The following is a 20,533-nucleotide window of genomic DNA, read 5'->3' as shown; positions in this document are numbered from 1 at the left end:
GTTGTCACAGATGAGAGGACACCAGTTTTAGTCGAAAATCGCCTAAAAATGTGAAGGTACAAAGATGTCATGTTGGTCACACAACGATATTTCACCGTCCCCTTCCCTCAGCCGTCCTGTTGCGTAAGCTCACTATTGAGTCAAAACAAAGGGCAAAAGCTGAAATATCAAGGATTTGCCGAAGGCAAAGACACCTTACACATTCCCTCTCCTTTTCGACAATAATTCTAATTGCGTTTCCAAGCTGCTCACGAAGAGAAATCGATTCTGAAAAAAGAAGACGCAGAACATTCGCCAGTATCAACTTATCGCCTCTGGCAGCCGCCATGTTATTCTCACTAAATTTAATGACACTTCAATACTTCATACATGAATACCGGAAGTCCTAGATTCTAGGATTTCCGTAATCCTGTGTCCCCAGAGTCACTTGGTCCTCGTGCCCAACCTCCAGCGGCTAAGAGGACCAGGCGGCTCTGGGGATTACACCGCTCGCCTTCTCATGCTCAGGCTACTCCTCGGTCAAGGCTATTGCATCATCAACGAAACCTTGTACTTAATCATAACGGGTCTTTAAAAAAAGCGAAACACTTCCATAAGAACCACCAGTTCACCATATATAACACGATGTGGTTTCGATTTTAGGCCATAATCAATTATCTCTCGCCTTTATTCACTTCCGCTTCAATTGCACATGGCTAAGCCATAACGGCTTACAAAGGCTTGGACTGGGCTGAGGTGGCCATCGGGGACGGACGCATGTTTTGTTAATTGAAGTGTCGAAATTCCCTGATAAAGGTCTCTCTTCCATCATTAAAGTTGTATAACCTCCAGTCAATGTCACTTGTTCAACTTATGAAAGTGAATATTGAACGGGCGCAACGCGTACGAGTCACACAAGTCGTAGGACTGGTGCAAATGGTGAGTGTGATACTTTTCATGAAAATAACGTGACGTTTATTTATTTTTTGGGGGGGTGGGGGGGGGGGTTGAAGTAGTGTGCTGGCATCTCATTAAGGAAGCGAACTATCACCCTCAGATCTATATTTTTGCCAAGAAAACAAGAAAACAACAAAAAGGTTTCTCTTGAACGTAAAAACTTCATTAAATATGTTGGATTGTCAGTTGATAAAAATTTGTCCTGGAAGACACATATTAATTCCGTTTCAAAAAAATAACTTAGACAATTGGGCTAATCGCAAGGTTACGGCATATTGTTCCTACTTGCACTCTTCTAAATATTTATCAGTCTCTAATCGTACCTTACATAACTTATGGTCTTATCTCTTGGGGCAATGCATGTAAAACCTTCCTTGATCAAATTCTTGTCCTTCAAAAGCGCGCATTGCGGCTAATATATTTTGCTGAAACAAACGACCATGCCATACCATTTTTCGTTAAAGCAAAAATATCAGTCACCAGTATAATTCTTGTATTATAAATCAGTTTGCAACCTCATGTTTGATATAAACGAAAACACTGCCCCCAAAAAGTATTTTGAATCTGTTTCCTCGAATTTCTAGTGTCCATTCTTAAAAAACGCGTTCCTCTACCTCTGATCATTTCTATACAAAGGAATCTCGCATTAATGCCACACAAAATGCTTTCTCGCGTGTTGGGGTCAAAATTTGGAACGGGATACCTGCAACTCTAAAAAAAGTGCAAAAAAATCTTTTAAAGAATCCCTAAAAGGAAAGTTTTTTCATATACTTGAAACTGTAGACTCCTATATTGAAGTGGAAACGATAATTGACCAAATGAAAAACTGATCACCCATGTCCTTCTCTTTTATTAGTATAATGATTCTCCTTTTCCCTTTTCATCTCTTTTCTATTATAATATTTTAATATTAAAGTAAATTTAAAAATTACATTAAATTTACTTTAATTTTGTTGCATACCCTTATCTAAATCTGCGTTATTATGTAAAAGATAAGTTTCTTTTTTTTTTCCTTTCCCGTTTTTCCAGCTTTTTTTGTAATTTATTGTAATTTTTATTTTCCATTATGTTCTCGTACTCGTCTTGTCTCTCCTCGACTAGCTTTGTGACTATTTGCGGGACAAGCAACTTTTTTCTGGATTAGTAAAAATAAATTGTTGTTGTTGAAGCGGCCAAGTCTGTTTGTACAAGTGGTGAAACTGCATGCATCCCATTAAAGAAGTGTTCAGGCCTAGTACAAGTCCCACGTATCATAAAACTGCATTTTATTAAGTAAGGGTTCTAGCCAAATGAAAAAATCACCGAAGGCGAATCAGTACAGAACGGAAACTAACAAATGATACATGCAGCATGGCTTATTCTAAACCACGCCAGCCGAAGTAACGAACGCAAAAAAAAAAAAAAAAAACAGCAAGAAATGAATGAAACAGTAACTTTAGAACAGTCCATTTCCGAGTTGCTGTGAACGTCATTATGAAAGCGAGGCTTAGTACAAAGCTTTTCATAAGAAAATTAATTTTGTTTGCATATGAAAACTAATTTTCATAATAAAAACGTTGCACTTAGCATCGCTTTCATAATGAGGTTCAAAGCAACTCGGAAATGGACTATTTCACAAGGAGTAGGAGCAGGAGACAGGTGGAGATAGGCTGACTAAATACCAGAAGAGTGTATTAAATGATGCTGCCTTTAAACTGTGCCTCGAAGATGCAGACCTATGGAAACAAAGGCAAGCTACTTGATTTAGCTCGGATGAAACTTGATGACGTAGGGTACAATTACGTTAAGAAAAAAAAGTCGCTCAAAGATATTTGTTTCAAAAAACGAGACTGAAGAAGACAAGGTTGTAAAGATGCAAGAAACTGACGAAGGAAATGAGACCAAGAAAGTTTCAGAACTAAGTATTTCGGCTCCCAAGAGATCTTAACAGAGGCACATATGTTGAAAGAGTTCTTGTCAATGTTTGAGTGTAAAGACTCCAGAAAAATTCTGCGCTTCTAATTAGTCTCATTCCTTTCAAGAATTTCGTCGTAGCGTGGGTGGATGTCGTGCGTGGTTTTTTCGGCGTGTTATCGGATTGCCGACTCTTTACTTGCGGCACGCGCGGGATCGTGTTCTACAAATCTTGAAGCCCAGACACGCTTCTTCTCTCCAATATATGAAAAATCACAGTCTTTGCACTTAACCCTGTAAACGATGCCCTCTATTCTCTCTTCCGGTGGACGGTCATTCGGTTTTTTGAAGACAGAAGCAAGTGTTTGTATGGGCTTAACTTAAAAGCAGTCTTTATGTTGAACTGTTGCATAGTGCGTTTTACCCTGTCCGATACCCCTTGCACATTGGGCACCACGACAAGGCCAGCAGGGTCAGGATGGTGGTTTAGTGGACCAGACCTTAGTTCGGCAGCATTTTCAATGAATTTGGTGAGATATTCATTGATCTGTCGGCTGTCCTGGACGTGGGATGTTTCCTCTGTTCTCAGGGCCTCGTTAGAAGGGATGGCGTCAGCGCGGCGCATCAACGTGCTGACGACAGATCTTTTATGTTGCGCAGGGTGGTGTGAATCAAATGCCAAGTACTTGTTCGTATGGGTGGCTTTTCGGTAGACTTGCACCTCAACCTCAACATTCGGGAGGGTGGATACATTGGTATCCAGGAACGCGGTAGTGGGTTTACCGCCCATGGGTGTGGCGCGCTCTATAGCCACTGTGAACTGGATGTGTGGGTTGACTGCATTAAGATGGCGATGGAAACTGTCAAGCTCTGTCGACTTTATATACGCTTATGAATCGTCAATGTATCTGAACCACCAGCGGCGGGCATCCGGGAATGTTGACTAAGCCTGACCCTCGACGAGTTCCATTACCAGGTCGGCGATAACAACGCTCACGGGTGAGCCCATAGTGCAGCCGAAAATTTGGTGATACAGGGTCCCTTCATAAGAAAAGAAGCTGTTGTGCAGTACAAACTTCGTCAGCTCCACAATTTGGTTTTTGATCAGGTTTGTCTTGTCCTTCCAGATGTAATTTGAGTCCAGCTTGCTTTGGATGACTTCTAAGGCTAAATCGACAGGAATAGAAGTGAACAGGGATACGACGTCGAAAGATACGATTTCTTTTTTTGTGATCGGAACGTGGGGGGCTGAGCAAATCCGCTAAGTACTTGAAAACGATGTTCGTAAGGGACCCCATCCTACTATTGATAGGTCTAAGGGGTATCGACGTGGACGGACTGGCCAAGGTGTAGTGGTTGTCTTTTACTGTTAACTGAACGTTTTGCACCTTTGGAAGGCCATAAAATACAGCCGGCACAGGATCACTGGGTTTGATTTTGAAATACTCTTCCTCCGTTAGGTGCCCCAACATTTTTTGGTCTCTGTGCTAGAAATTGGATTGCGGCCGTTATCGGTCACAGGTAAATACGTCTTTGTGTCCTGTAGCATGGACGATATCTGCTCCCTGTACTCCAGTTATACATCACCACAGTGGCATTTCCTTTGTCAGCAGGAAGAACAAGAATTTTATCGTTTTCAGGGGAATTTATGGGCTTTAAATCAGATCTTTAATTCCATCCACTATGCATATATTAATAATATGCCCTGGGGATATGTAAATTATGAATATAAAGGACCACGTTGGGCCCACCCCTTGCACTCTACTCTAGGCCACCGTTTGGGTTAGATCTAGCGACCCGCCCTCCCACCCAGCGAGGAATCCGGGTTTTTTTTGGAGTTTATCTTCCAGACTCTTCGTCTGGTTTGGGCTTGTCCCAAGCCAGAGCGATTCCCCATACCTTATGTACGTTTCATGAATAACAATACCCAGAGCAGAATATTATACTAAATTATTTCTTGCTGGTTTTTTTTTTTTTTTTTTTTTTTGAGGAATGGTATCCATGCTACCATGCTAGAGACAACGTAAAATCTGGTGGTAAAAGTCCAGGCATGTAAATTATTGTTTTATTTCGCACTAATATTGATTATTAAAAGGTATTATTAGTTGTGGTTACACTTAGCCCTTTTACCCATGGGTAACTAGCATTTTCCCACGGGTAAGGATGTTTTTGTGTGTAACCGCTTTTCCCAGACCGAAACTGCCTTTGGGTTATTTCCATGGATACATCAAAGAGAACTAAAGAACTTCCCATGACAGGTCCTGAACTGAAAAGTACGGTTTATCTGCTCCCTGAGGTGGCTTGGCCAATCATCATGCAGAACGTAGCTAACACAGGAAATCGCCTGCTATGCTCTGAGTTGACCTCTGATACGCTTGGCTAATTTCGCGCTTACTGCACTGGTAGCACAAGGTGACATGGCAGGGTTTCGTGCATAACTGTGAGTATTTCTTTCTTTATTTTCATGAGTTCCTTCTTCAGACTATCAGTTTCGAAGTTGATCAAGTTGTAATCTTTTTGTTTATCTGTTTATAGGAACGCTAGTCAAACCGAAGAGTCCTACTATGTACAACGGGTATTTCTTTGCGCCTTCTTCGCTGTCTTCTCGCAAAAAAACTTGCTCTATGCTCTAATTTGCTCTATTTATGGAGGACTGTCGAATAATTAGCAGGAAAATCACCGAAATTAAGCTTACAAGATCTCGATTTGTGTTATGCATGTCGATCTGTACGTTTCCCACCCAACTGCATGCATGGTCAGTGTGAAATCATATCTAATTATATTTTACCCTGAGGGAAGTTCTTTTACTGTGTAACCGCATCCCCAAGGGTAACATCAAACCTGAGCTAAACCGAACGCAAGCCATTTACCCTCCGGAAGGCCCCAAACCTAAGGTGTGTGTAACCACGACTGTTGTCTAACGCAATTCCAGGGATTTGATTGGCTTAGCGGCCAACATGGTATATGACCTATTATACCATGACAAACCAAAAGCGATCATTAAATTGTCTTCTGCTAGTTCTTGCAAAGCAAAATCAGCAAGATCTAGATCTAGATCTTGATTTTCTTTAATAAAACAATTATTCCACCTGCGTTTGTTGGATATGGGATTATTATATTCATCTCGGCGCTACGCGCCTCGTTGGCTATCTACCATCTCATATCCAACGCACACTCGTGGAATAATTGTTAAATATACCACGAATATTTAGGCGCAGACAGCAAATCACATTTATGGATAAAAAATGTCAAAACCGGAAGTGCGCAAAATTTTGTGCTTTCTTCAAAATGTTAGTGTTAACTGCTGATGCCAACATTCGTGTAAGTTTGGGAGAACAAGAAATGTCACTTGCACCTCGATTTCACAGACAGATTATTAAAAATCTTCTGAAGTAATTGTTTTTGTTTATAGCTACACACTGTAGATGAACGCTGATGTCACTGTACCCTTTCCATGATTTTTATTAACATTTGTTTCTTGTTCTCATTTTCTCATCAGAATGTCTGTCTGAAGCTGTGAGGATTCTGAAGGTGGAATATCTAGCGGCGGCCATCAATGAACACAAAATGGACCAAGCCATCATCTTTTGTCGCACAAAACTGGATTGTGACAATGCGGAACATTATTTGATCTCTCAAGGTGGAGGTAAGGGTGAGGAAATAAAGCATAAATGAGAACAAAGTAAGTTAAGTAAGCTATAAAGATAAGGTTTCATGACAATTTAAAAATGCCCAATAAAGCAAGCCACTGGAATACCATTTCAGAACTTGCTGCATCACAGCTGACTGTAACCAGTTTTTCAATCAATGGAGAACATTAAAACGGTGTAACTGATCAGTTTTTCGCCAAAAAGTTAGTAACATGCACAGCATACCTATAAATGTCAGTAAAGCGGGTGCCGAAATCGTATTTAATGCATTAATATAGTTCTCTGCAGTTAGTAATTCAAAATGATTTTAAGCAGTCGGTGGATGACAAGAATCTTCCTAGCGCTGTTGTTGAGTTGAATCTGCTTAAGGGTTCATTAAAATTCCTTGTTCTTTACTTTCATGCACCCTCCTGCGCTCCGAAAGAGTTTGAATCCGCTCCAATTGTGATTGTGAATCGATCGAGTTTGAACTTTCCCACTACCGTTCGTTCTTGTGGACTGTCATCCGCTCTCGTTAGATTTGACATGGTAGCCACTTGTGGACTCTCCAGGTCAGTTACCATTCGCGGGCACACCAAAAATTGTCACGACTCAGCAGCTTAAGCTTAAGCCAGATGCATCAAGTTTACGTACCATCCTGAGAAACTGTTTATCAACTCTAATGTTATTAATAATGTACTCCTCACTTGTACCTTCACACACGACCTAAAGCCATGGTCAACGAGTATTCCTGTGTGCGTCTCCATAGCGACCGATCTCCACAGGAAAGGAAAGCAAACTTGCAGGCTTTCAAGGTATATTTTTTGTTAAGGAGGTGTGCTCAAATATTGTTATTTCATTGTCTTGACTAAAGCCTTGGAGTAATTATTAGTTCTTTTCTTTACCAGGAAGGTGAAGTTAGATTCCTTATTTGTACTGATGTTGCAGCAAGAGGTATTGACATTAGCGGTGTGCCATATGGTAAGAGCATCTTTTTGTTACTAAATCATAAGGCTAGCCTCCCACGCAGACGAACCCCTAAGGACGTCCGGTGGGAGGCTATCATAAGGCCTGATATCGCATACATCATACTGATCATTCCCATCATTAAGCTTTCTCATTCACGGTTGTAAACCAGTTATTGAATTAGTTTTATAATCCGTCCATCATCTGTCTGTCAGTCATAAGTGCATGGTATATGAAAAAATAATAAATGGAGTTTTAAACAAGACGTTCTCGTTTCTATAAAAGGACAAGCCCCTCCTTCCTTTCACATATTTGTGGGTAAAAGAATGTTGACCGTTATACTGGGAATATCGTTATACCGAAGAACGTCAAACCTGGGTTCCACTGTAACAAGGTTTATTCGTCAGCCAATTTTATCATTGAGGGTCGTAGAAAAAGGCTCTTGCTGTTTGTCAGTTGTTAAGGCTCTGATGATTTATTGACAACTGAAGGTGAAAATAGCCAGGTCTGGGGCCCGTTTCTCGAAAGTCCCGGTAACTTACCGGGCCCGATAAGTCTATTTTTTAAATGTTTTTTTCGTCAATTACACAGTGATTACAAGCATGATACTTGGCCAATGTTTTCATATAATTATAAGATTTTAAAATTTACGGTATTCAAAGCTGACAAAAATTGACTTCTGTCAAGAAACATTTCTCACTAAATACACTCATCGGACCCGGTAAATTACCGGAACTTTTGAGAAACGGCTCCCAAACCCCTTTTATACCGGAATTTCGTGTTTAAACATGCCATGGGGAGTGAATACCTACCATTGACATATACATGTACCCGTCACTACTCACAACTCAATTTGATTGTTTCTTTCCCCGTCTCAGTGGTGAACGTAACATTTCCAGACGACAAACAAAACTATGTTCACAGAATTGGACGAGTTGGAAGAGCAGAGAGGTAATGTCAGAAATGTGTGTGGACTTTAAAACAGGTAAAAAATCTTAAGAGCATCTTTCTTTTTGATCATGAAAGTGGAGGGTGCCATAAGTTTATTGATTCTTCAGCTGCGTGTATGAGGCCTTCAGTACGTTTTCCTAGACAATAAGACATTTTCATCCCTCCTCATAATATTAATAATGGTCTGTTCCAGAGGAAGCAGTGAAGAAGTTCAGGTCTTTGTTACTTGTCATTGATTCGTTTATTGTATGCATTACACAACCATTATTTTTTTTTCTTACATCTCCAGAAATCCTTGAAAATATGATGAATGATGCAAAAGCAAATTCTGGCATCAAATTTCGTTACCTCTGAACCAATGACACATACTGTTCAGCAGTTGATAATCGCTAAATGATAGACGGATTGGGATTTCCTTTTTCCGAGTCAGGCTGTGCCTGTATCACTGACTGCAAAAATGCAACTATCCTTTATTCATCAGGCTTAAAAAAATATAACACCAGATCAAGAAAGGATGAGGCAGATTTCATTCACATATACTACGCATCGGCATTCAAATCCTAGCAGCTTGCAGCATGTTTGTTAGAATAATTTAGTTTAATGGCCTTAGCTCCCACGAGTCTCCTGTAACTCAGTGGTAGAGCATCCGAACTAATAATCGGAAGGTTATACGTTCGACTCCTGTTGGGAGAATTCGGATTTTCTTTTTCCGAACATGCCTGCGTCACTGACTGAAAAAATACATCTGTCATGAAATGTTCAACAGTGCATAACGTCATGCGACATTGAACGTTGACATTAGTGATTTAAGATATTGAAATTACTGACTCACAATTACTTAACATAGCGCTGCAAAAATGTAGGATACAACAAACATGTTAAAAGCTTCCTATAGTTTTGTTGTGTGTTAAAAGGGAATTAATATTCTAAGCTTTGCTTTCCTCCCTGTAGGATGGGTTTGGCAATATCACTGGTTTCGGTTGTCAAAGAAAAGGTAACCTTCATCACATTTATGCCAATGCTCAACACCGTGTTACACAGAATTATTGAGGCTAAAAACAACTGTTTTGTACCCGTTTTGCTGCGATCATATCAACACGTTAGTCTTTCGTTTTTCAGGCCTTTACATACCACGCCGGTCATTCTCTTTTTCAATTAATCCTAAAATGATAGTTAGTAACGGAGCACTCCATTGCTAACACCAAAATTAGTCTGATCTGAAATACTACAAGGTGGGGCTGGCTCTTATCGTTACCTTGTGAACATACTCATAAGTGTGAAATAGAGCAAGCCATGTTGCTCTTGATGAGGGCTGCAGATTCTGTGGACCTAGTATGTATACCCTTGTGCCGTGTGCCCTGGTTGTCAGTATTTGCCAACTTTATTTGCCAGTAAGGAGCCTGTTCACTCATCAGAAAGGAGATTCTACAGAGATTGAAACATCCGTTTTGTATTCACTATAGGTATGGTATCACTCGTGTCCAAGCCGGGGTAAAGGATGTAACGACACAAGACTAAAGGACCAGGGAGGCTGTGCCATCTGGTATGACGAGAAACAGGTAGGAAATAATTTGAATATCTCAACTCACCATGCACCTCACTACTGCAGAATACCACGACTACATGATGCTACCATTGCACAACACTACCACTGAGCAGCACCACGACTGCACAATGCTACATGTACGACTTTGCAACACTACGACTGCACAATGCTACGACTATGCAAAACTACGACTGCACAATGCTATATATACGACTATGCAACACTACGACTGCACAATGCTACGACTCTGCAACACTACGACTGCACAATGCCTCATGTACGACTATGCAACACTACAACTTCGCAAAACTACGACTGCACAATGCTACATGTACGACTCTGCAACACTTCGACTACGCAATGCTACGACTATGCAAAACTGCTACTGCACAATGCTACGAGTATGCAACACTACGATTGGACAATGCTACGACACCACAATACTCCTACTGTGTAACACTACCACTCCACAACACTACGACTGCTTAACACCACGACAGGGCAACACTGCGACTGCACAATGCTACGACTGTGTTACACTAGAACTACACACTGCTATGACTGCAGAACGATACAATTGGCAAGACTGACTGTATAGTGATACTACTGTGCGACACTGCAACTGTGCAACACTAAGGCTGTGCAACACTCTTTGTGCAAGAATGTTACAGTGTGACTGTAGTACTGCGACTGCACCACGCTAGGACCACCTTCAAAATAAGTACCATTAAAGCATTACAGACAACTTACCGGAATACTAGTGAACCCTGCGATGGACGTGGGTGCGAGTTTTGAGGGGAGTATAGCTGTTAGTATTGTTCTTGACCACTTCATGCTACAGAAACTTGATCCAGGCCAGTTAACAAAGCCTTTAGAAATGTAATGGTTTTGGAGCTGAACCAATTTTCAACATAGTGTCACTCTATGTTTCCATACGTTTCTTTTCCAATAGCACTTAGCTGATGTGGAGGAACACCTGGGGGAGACAATCTCAACCATCCAACCGACCATGAAAGTTCCCGTCAACGAGTTTGACGGTAAAGTAGCTTATGGGGAGAAACGCGGAGGGAAAGGTTAGTGCTTGATAGAGTCTTCACACATAAACAGCATCATTGAGAAAATGGGAATCTGTCTGCAAAATACTCTTATATCAAAATTATTTTCTTTTGTCTGCCACTTGTTTTCATTTATCACTGGGTGTGAAATACTCCACTGACAAAAATGTTGGTAATCACCAAGCCTGGATAACTCAGATGATCCACTGCCCCCCCCCCCCCCCCCCCAACCCTTCCCCCAGTTTTCCAATTACATCATCATGTTCTGCCATTTTGGAAGATAAAAGTCCTCTTGGAATATGCGTTTTGTTCGATTAAGCTCTTTTAAAGCCAGCAATACTGCATACACTTACGTTTGGCAGCCTGACAGATGATGACATCGCTTCACGAGAGAAATGTGTGAGCAACAACAAATGAAGAGCAAGTGGGTAAAGAGCCTAAATTTCAGTTTAGCTTTGGAATCCAGATTTTTCCAGATATCTTCTAATTTAACAGACAACCTGGCCATCAGCATGAGTTTCGAAAGATACCGAGTTCCAAATTTAAACTGAGCCAACTCAAGGAAAGTACGAAGGATTTTTTTTCCTCTGTTGGTTCGATCCAAAACAAAAACGAAACGTGTCATCTTTTGTGTCAGTTTCTTGTGCCTTGAGTCCTTCAAACACGAAGCCTCCAGTATGGCTTTAAATTCTTGCACAGACAAAAGAATGCCCTTGTGCATTATCTGTTCTTCAAAGGCCAACATTCTCAAGATGCCTCGACAAACCAGTTTAAAGATATTATTGTTTTACATCAACCACCATAAATCTGACAAGTATGCTGTCATAAAGTATTTGTTAAGATAAGCAGCTAGTAAGCTGAGGGAGGTTTTTTTTGGCAGCATTATTGATTTTAAATATCATTAATATTTTTGTTGTACTTTTAGTAGATACACGACGTGGGAACGTTATCGCTTTATTTATTTTTATTCTCTTCCTCTTAATTACACAAGTTTTATATTAATTGTAGATAATGGTGCTATTAGTTAGTCTTCATTTTATCAATTGGTAAAGCGTCTTAGCTCATATATTAATGAATTTTGCGCTATAGGAATAATAAAATTATTATTATTATTATTATTATTATTATCATTATTTGTTAATTGATTTATTGATTATTATTACTGTTGTTATTTGTATTGTTTTATCTTTGTGCACTTTAAATGTGTCCAGTCATGTTCAGTTTGAATTTGACAAAGACAAACTTCCCATGTGCTTCTTAAAATGACACCAAGTCACATATTTCTGACTTTTATTTTTCACTCTTCAGGGTCCATGTTTGATACGCACACAGCTGAACTGGCACCATCCGTTAGAGAACTGGCAGAAATGGAATTCAAAGCCCAGACATCTTTCCTCAGCTTACAACACCGGGACTGGATGAAGCACTAGCGCAGGGATAATTTGCCAAATGGCTTTGAATTGGATTTTACCCGTCAAGTGAAGGAAAATCAAGTGAAAAAGGATGTCTTGTGGTCATGCACTCGTTGCATTTCAACAGTGAAAAGCAGGAAAGTCTGGGGAATGAGCTTCAGTCCATAATCCTTTCACGCCTCGTTGTACAAGAGTGATGTCCAGGAGCAAGGCAGTGGAAAATTGACAAGTTGTAAGTGTATCAAAGGAAGAATCAAGTGAGTTTAAGCTTACACTGGTCAGCTTTTAATCACGAGATAGGTGTGCTCTGTTTGCCTTAGCAGTAACATATTGCCTAATCAGAAGGATGGTGTACTTTATTGGCACGAAAAGACCCTTGTTGCTCTTACTTGCTCGTAAATTAACCGACTTGTGATCTCAATCAAACTTGTAAAAAAATTAGATATTGCCACAAATTATTGAACATTGCGTTATATTTTGAGAACTAAGTGAGTCGTAAACTTGAAATAAAATGTGCCAATTTCAGTAAAAGTTACCGAATGCGTGGGTTAGGAACAGCTATGGTGAAGAATAGTTTCCAATAGGGTTATCGACAAAAGGCACTCCTAGTGGAGATCAGTGTCGTTTGGCATATGCCTCAAATTGGTGGAAATGGTGTCCCAGCCAAACAGCCTCTGGATCCCTTCTTGTCCTGTGAAATGTTTGTTAAGGATCAAAGCATTTTGCCTAAAGGCACATACATCAGACACATGTATCAATGAAAATTTATTATCTCAACTAAAGGTAATAAACATTCTGTTATCTTAACTTTCAAGTATACTTTTGTCTTTCCAAAGTTCCGGTTCTTTAATTCCGGCGTTTTCTTGTCTTTTGAACAAAAATCTCTTACGTCAAGAAGAGAAAAATTTTAAAAACTCCCGTCATATCTGCCTTGACTACGCAGTTGGCCCTCTCGTCAATTTGTTCGGTTTTTTTTTTTTTTTTGTCAAACACTGGCAGTCATTCATTGTAATGCATTGCAAGGTCTAAAACACGTCTGGGGCAAGTGGTAAATTTCTTAAATTCTTCAGAGTTTCTTCATACTAGAGTTCTTATCGAATCAAAAGAAGTTGAGTTTTTCAGTCTCTTGAATTGTGAGGCAAAATTATGACTTTGTAACTATACTCAAATTTATCAAAAGTCAAGGTTTTATCATAAGCAGCAGTTTGTGAAAACAAATGTGGGTACCTAGAATGATGCAACTCCGAGCAAAGTCAATTGCCCCTGATCTTATATGCCTTCCTGTTTTGTTTGTTTCAAATGTTTCCCTTCGTTTCTTTTGCTGAAGAGATTAAAAAATTGCCTTCTAAATCTACAAACCTTTAACCTTTGTTTGCTTGCTTGTCAAGGTCGCAGACCATTTAGAACAATTTTAGGAAATGGCAGTGCTTACAGGGTGGTTCTACTCAATTAGGAATTTCTTTTTAGATTTTGCACTTCCCAAGAGCGGAAAATCTACGAATAAAGCCAATATTTCTTGAGCAAAATTACTCATGTTGTCTGCTGCAGACAAGGGATCACTGAATCTTTGATTTCTCACTGATTTTTCACGATCAACAGACAGCTGGTCTTTATTTGGCGATGGTGTCGTATTTGATACACAGCCAGTCAACATCATCGACTGATGAAGATCAACTGTGAGACTAGCCGTTTAGCAGTCGAAACGCCATCATCAACACCTATATACCACAAAAGCGTGAGAGAAATGAATAATTTTTATCTATCATTTCAAAATACGACGACTAAGACCTTTCATGTCATCAGACAAGATTGTTTTATTTATTTCTCATTTAATATGCGCCTTGTACATCATATCAAAGCCTATTACAAGTGTGACACTCACGTAAATGGCACAGAAAGGAAAAAAATTACAACCGCTTTAGATTCCCCTTACATGGCAAATGCCGAAACTACTTGTAGACGTGTTTCAGTCGTACTTAAACACGTTTTATATCACAAACAGGAAGCCGCTGTGGTCTGTACCACGGTAAAGCATATTGCCGCAGTCAATAACCTCACGAATCTTCTTCCAGCAAGGGTCTTGATTGCGATTTGGCGCCTTGACTGTTACGCAGCCTAAGCTTTCTATTCCGGGATGCAGCCCGAGTGCAAACCGCCCTTTTGCCGTAGGCTCATTGTAAAGATAGTAACCAGAGTTGTCCTCTTTCTTGGGTCTGAGATCGTACCAGTCCATCCCTTTGTTAAAACGCCTTTTGCAAATGAGGTAAGTAGGTCCTCCGAAGTGATCATCTCTGGCCTCCTTGATGGGTGGTTGTGTAGTACAACTCCATGACAACTTACCCCAATAGAAAAATCAATAAATAAGTAAGTAAATAAATAAATAAATAAATAAATAAATAAATAAATAAATAAATAAATAAATAAATAAATAAATGCTGCGGTGATGTTGGTCGAAATATTCCAGACGTTATCCCCAAACACTTAACACTGAAATGTAACCTGTTATTCACTTTTTTTTTTCTGAACATAGCACGGCAATCAAATGTAGCACAGCAACTCACTTCAAGGTTCATTTATTACGCTGCACTGGACTTGTGGTTCTATTCTATCTGATTGTGTACATGTAAGAAAACAAAATTCTTTAGTGTGACTGTTAGTATGTTTGAAATGCTTCCCAGTTTTTAAATTTACAAAACATTATTTGTGATAACTAACAACAAGGTCCAACACAGTTGTTTTGACTTAGTTTTAAATCACCTACTTTCTGCAAATGAGGATGTTGTTGTCTCTGAGAAAAGTGCACACCACTGCGTCTGGGTTGTTAGCCGGACCCCCTGCAGGACTTAATAGAAAATGATATAGTAGAAATTATGCTTGTTAGTCCCATCCAGTCACTAAGCCAACCACAACCAGGTACTATGCCAACCAAATGTGCAAGGTTTTGTGGACAGAAATTATTATCATTTCTCCAAACTTACCTCGGTCCGTTGGAGAATACTTGACTGATGAATATCGCCAACAGCAAGACCACGAGTACCACCTTTGGGTTCATTGTTGACTAGAAAAGAGAATTAAATAGTCAAATCTAACCTGAATGTCTTTATCATTGCCAGAGTATCATTGCCACATTACTTACAACATCAGCGTCAGCACAAAATTCGCGCACAGTATTTCTGGTGACTATGGAAACCAAAATTTACTTATTTATTTCCAGTGACACGTTAGACATTCTCCTAACTTCACCTTTAATTTCCCCGGAACAACTTTTTGGCAGTTTCCCCTAAAACGCTTACCAGAAGTTACTTGTAACTAACTAGCTGACTGCATGACTACCACGTGCCCTGCTACTGGTCGGACGTGTTTTTCGTCCGCTCTGCAAAATGTCGGAGAAGTATGGTATTTATTGTAAATAGTGTAGGCAGTGTTCAATATTGTAATTATTGTGTTATGTAAAGCAAAAAAAAAAAAAAATTAAAAAAAAAAAAAATACTTTATTTCCTCAAAATATCATATACTTCTCTTAAAAGCGGCAACAGATATTCCAATGAGATCATTTAAAGAATGTACGTTTTATAATAAAATTATATTATTATTATTATTATTATTATTATTAGCAATTTTCTTCTGATGCCATCATGGGTTGTATTATTTTGAGGAAATATAGTGATTGCCATAGTTATAAAGTTGTAAACAACATAAATTTAAATATATATCTTGACTCTTCAAAATACTTATAAAAAAAAGTCTGAAAGGATTGTTTTCCATTCAGACTAAAATAAAAAAGAAAATAATAATAATAATAATAATAAAAAAAATGTCGGAGAAATAAGAAGTAGTTTGTTGCGCCTTACTGTCCGTGTACTGTTGTTTTCTTTTTATTATCACTCATTACTCCTAGCAAAGTTCTATTAGCTCTTCTTTGCTTATTAGTGTATAGCTGTAACTCATCCTGGCTTTTCGTATCCTGGTTTTACGTATTGTTCAGATATAAAATAATCACACTACTACAGCCCCAGCGCTTTCAAGCTAGTCAATTTCGTTAAATATATTTTATCAAGTTTAGGGGCTGATTACATGGCGAATTTCAGCCCGGGCTGAAATTTCATCCCGGTAGGCGGGCTGGAATTTTTTTGCGATTACATAGCGAATTTCAGCCCGTGCGCCAAATTTGAAATTTGGCGGGAAGAGTGAACAGGAATCAAAATGGCGTCAAATATTCGACTTGTGAAAATCGGGGCATTGCTTCTCTCGCAATTTAGCCTTTTGTTAGCACTCAATTTACATTTTTTGAGGATGGTGGCAGCTTACAAGATGATGGAGCACAAACAAAAGAAGGAAGAAGGTCGTTCCTCCTCATATATCCGGGCCATCGCTTCCCGAACAGCTTCATATTGCTTCACCTTATCTGCGTTGAAGTCACTGTTCTGGTAGTCCATTTTCGATTTGTAATTCGCCAAGGACCGAATAAGATTTTCGATTTTATCGCCGTTATTCCACTGAAACCTGGTAGCCGCCATCTTGTTTCATTGAAAACAAATCATTGCGCATGCCCACGTCACTTTTCTACCCAGGTGACCTCGCTTTTCAATTGCTTTCCAAACTATTTTCAGTTTTTCCAAAATCTGTAATTCCGCTAGAAAATAAGATTAATAACCTTTTTTGCGTAATCATTCCGCAAAAACTGTATATCTTGATAGAAAAATTCGTGAAGCTATTAATATGTCGCAAAAAGTAACGTTATCTAACGTTCTTGGTGAAAACTAAACACTAAAAGTGACTTTCAAATTTTCTTATTTCTGAGGACTGCAGTATTTTTACAAATTTGTCTCTATTGAATTTGTTAAAACTTGCGGATAGCGAAAAAATGTAATTTTAAGGTATGAAAAATTCTTCTCTTTTAGCGGATGAGGAAATTCGTTCCTCAGAAACTGATATAATAGGTGGTTAATCAGACGTTAGCTTTCAACCATAAAAAAGGCATTGCCACATGCATAATTTTTCATGCATCACTCCGCTAAAATTATCAAAAAACACCATGCTAACTTTATTCAGAAACCAAGGGTCCGAAATTCGGACCCTTGGTTTCGACTCCGCTAAAATCATCAAAAAACAAAATGCTGAATTTATTCAGAAACCAAGGGTCCGAAATTCGGACCCTTGGTTTCGACTCCGCTATTAAAAATCATCAAAAAACACCATGCTAAATTTATGTAGAAACCAAGGGTCCGAAATTCGGACCCTTGGTTTCGACTCCGCTGAAATAATCAAAAAAACACCATGCTAAATTTATGTAGAAACCAAGGGTCCGAAATTCGGACCCTTGGTTTCGACTCCGCTATTAAAAATCATCAAAAAACACCATGCTAAATTTATGTAGAAACCAAGGGTCCGAAATTCGGACCCTTGGTTTCGACTCCGCTGAAATAATCAAAAAAACACCATGCTAAATTTATGTAGAAACCAAGGGTCCGAAATTCGGACCCTTGGTTTCGACTCCGCTAAAAACATCAAAAAAACACCATGCTAAATTTATGTAGAAATTAAGGGTCCGAAATTCGGACCCTTGGTTTCGACTCCGCTGAAATCATCAAAAAACACCATGCTGATTTCATTCAGAAACCAAGGGTCCGAAATTCGGACCCTTGGATTTGACTCCACTAAAATCATCAAAAAAAAAAAAAAAAAAAAAAACCATGCTGAATTCATTCAGAAACCAAGGGTCTGAAATTCGGACCCTTGGTTTTGACTCCGCTAAAAATAAAAAAACACCATGCTTAATTTATTCAGAAACCAAGGGTCCGAAATTTGACTCCGCTTTAAATTATCTTAATTTATTTTGGAAAGCAAGGGTCCACAAATGTGGAAATACATTCATTTAGAAAGCCGTATTGCTGAATTTGGACCCTCGCATGTGACTTGCCTATCAATTCACTAAATACAGGGTGCCTTTTGATTAACGTTATTTGCCATGTGATGCAGAATGCCCACTGATTATTAGATAATTTACTTTCATGAGAATACTAATTCAAATGTCATCAATAATGCAAAATGTGCTAAGTTCCATTAGTATAAATCTACTAGTGTTCTATCACGAATGCCGTTCTCTGATTGGCTACGCTACTCGCTATCTATTCTGTGATAGATAGTGAGTAGCGATTTTCAACAAAATGGCGCCCGCTTCTTCGCGTTTTCGAAGTGTCTGCGATGAGGAAATAGATAATTTACTTGTTTAGTTTTGAACGACTAGTAGATTTATACTAAAACAATTAGATTATTCGCTCTCGATTTCTATGCGTGATAGTTGATTCGGGCTTCGCCCTCATCAACTATCACGCGATAGAAATCTCGAGCTCATAATCTAATTGTTAAATAGAATTAGATTTAATCACTGTGTCCCTGTTAGGTTCTCCTCTCTAGTCTTGTACGCTTTCCTTAAAACGGCTTTAGTTCCTGGTAACAATTTGGAATTTTCGTCCAGTGAAAATCCAAAGCACTTGATACAGGTTTTTGGCAGTTGCTGCGTCCAGAGCTGGTTCTCATTAGACCCTCTGCGTGCAGGAAGTGTGTGTGGCCGCCATTCCTTATTATAAGAGCCCCTCCAGTAACAGATAACGAACCCATCCTCGGCTACGCCTCGAGCAACTCTTACGCATCTTTCGTGCTCTCCAAACTTCCCGCGTGCTTCATATCTCGATGAAGCACGCTGACGCATGAATCAATTGTTAATTAGAATTTTTTATAGACGCCGGTGGTACAAAGGGTGAATATATAAGGGTGGTCTGTTTGATAAATCATTATCGATTGAAGTACGCAAATCATTTTGATAGAAACTTTGTCTAATTAAATGACTTATCCTTATTCATCCTTTGAACAACTGGAAACAGTTTTTTCCCTTAAAGAGTAGAGTTATTAAATGTTGCAGAATCACCTCTTATAAACAGTGTGTCAAGTAACCCTGCAATTTTGTTGACGGATAGCACTGAACTCACTTTTCATCGTAAGCACAAGTCATTTAAAAGAGATTTGAGGTTTGGCTTAAGGCAATTGTCCTATCTTCGGAGTTGCAGCGTTTTTTTTTCACAATAGATTTTTTTGGAGTGTTAATGGAAGCAAGGGTCCGAATTTCGGACCCCTAGACTTAAAGTAAATTGTTTTGTTGAAAAACGCATTTTCTGCGGATTTAGTTAAACCAAGGGTCCGAATTTCGGACCCCTAGACTTAAAGTGAATTGTTTTGAAAAACGCATTTTCTGCGGATTTAGTTGAATCAAGGGTCCGAATTTTGGACCCCTAGACTGAAAGTGAAGAATTTTTAACAACGCATCTTCTGCGGATTTAGTTGAACCAAGGGTCCGAATTTCGGACCCCTGGAATTAAAATGAATTATTTTTAAAAACGCATTTTCTGCGGATTTAGTTGAACCAAGGGTCCGAGTTTCGGACCCCTGGAATTAAAGTGAATTATTTTTAAAAACGCATTTTCTGCGGATTTAGTTGAACCAAGGGTCCGAATTTCGGACCCCTGGAATTAAAGTGAATTATTTTTAAAAACGCATTTTCTGCGGATTCAGAGTTGAACCAAGGGTCCGAATTTCGGACTCCTTGATTTAGACAAATAAGACTTAAGATTACTTAAATGGCTAATTTGTGAGGACAATAAAAATCACTCCGCTGAAAAGAAGTTTTCTTGATGTCTTAACTTTTTACTCCGTAGGAATCGACAAAAACTTAACGTTAAAAATTCATCTCCGCACAAATAGCATAAAAATGACACTTTCTTTGGAAAATTGAAACTTTGGAAAAACTGAAAATAGTTTGGAAAGCGTTTTCAGCCCGGGCTGAAATTTCATTCTGATTACATGAGGATTTTCAGCCCATTTGCCCGGGCTGAAATTTCCAGCCAGTGTATTCATGTAATCGCAAACGTCGTTTTAAGAAGATTTGTTCAAGAAACCGGGCTGAAATCTCAGCCCGGGCCGAAATTCACCATGTAATCGGCCCCCGCTTAGAATGCCATAAAAGATTCCGCAATACCCACATAAATCATTTAAAACCCTTACGTGACAACTCCGTTTAAACCATCCTTTTGCTCGCTCAATGCAAGAGGTTGAAAATAAATAAATAAATAAATAAATAAATAAATAAAT

At 39.1% G+C, this 20,533-nt stretch overlaps 2 protein-coding genes across 2 annotated transcripts; one reads left to right on the top strand and one right to left on the bottom strand.

Moving 5' to 3' along the window:
• The first annotated feature begins 7,187 nt into the window (after positions 1 to 7,187).
• Positions 7,188 to 13,195, top strand: LOC146480569 (ATP-dependent RNA helicase DDX1-like). Its single transcript, XM_085109804.1, has 7 exons — positions 7,188 to 7,273; positions 7,367 to 7,439; positions 8,303 to 8,375; positions 9,327 to 9,369; positions 9,839 to 9,934; positions 10,874 to 10,994; positions 12,285 to 13,195. Exons 1-7 carry the CDS (start codon positions 7,193 to 7,195, stop codon positions 12,404 to 12,406), a joined length of 609 nt encoding a protein of 202 aa, XP_084965930.1. The 5' UTR covers positions 7,188 to 7,192; the 3' UTR covers positions 12,407 to 13,195.
• Positions 13,196 to 14,198: 1,003 nt separating this feature from the next.
• Positions 14,199 to 15,440, bottom strand: LOC146480568 (uncharacterized). Its single transcript, XM_085109810.1, has 3 exons — positions 15,367 to 15,440; positions 15,150 to 15,230; positions 14,199 to 14,730 (listed from the first exon to the last, which is right to left on the bottom strand). Exons 1-3 carry the CDS (start codon positions 15,438 to 15,440, stop codon positions 14,376 to 14,378), a joined length of 510 nt encoding a protein of 169 aa, XP_084965936.1. The 3' UTR covers positions 14,199 to 14,375.
• Positions 15,441 to 20,533: the final 5,093 nt, after the last annotated feature.

The sequence above is a fragment of the Pavona decussata genome, unplaced genomic scaffold (assembly GCF_977016875.1).
Source record: "Pavona decussata unplaced genomic scaffold, jaPavDecu1.1 SCAFFOLD_53, whole genome shotgun sequence".
Lineage (NCBI taxonomy): Eukaryota > Metazoa > Cnidaria > Anthozoa > Scleractinia > Agariciidae > Pavona > Pavona decussata.
This window is presented reverse-complemented; position numbering and strand designations above follow the sequence as displayed.

Excerpts from the sequence above, each read along its gene's own strand:
- LOC146480569 (XM_085109804.1), top strand. The coding sequence starts at position 7,193 with ATGGTCAACGAGTATTCCTGTGTGCGTCTCCATAGCGACCGATCTCCA. Across the intron at positions 7,274-7,366 it reads CAAACTTGCAGGCTTTCAAG|GAAGGTGAAGTTAGATTCCT; the intron begins GTATATTTTTTG and ends TTTCTTTACCAG. Across the intron at positions 9,370-9,838 it reads TTTCGGTTGTCAAAGAAAAG|GTATGGTATCACTCGTGTCC; the intron begins GTAACCTTCATC and ends TATTCACTATAG.
- LOC146480568 (XM_085109810.1), bottom strand. The coding sequence starts at position 15,440 with ATGAACCCAAAGGTGGTACTCGTGGTCTTGCTGTTGGCGATATTCATC. Across the intron at positions 15,231-15,366 it reads GTATTCTCCAACGGACCGAG|TCCTGCAGGGGGTCCGGCTA; the intron begins GTAAGTTTGGAG and ends TTTTCTATTAAG. Across the intron at positions 14,731-15,149 it reads AACATCCTCATTTGCAGAAA|GGGTAAGTTGTCATGGAGTT; the intron begins GTAGGTGATTTA and ends ATTTTTCTATTG.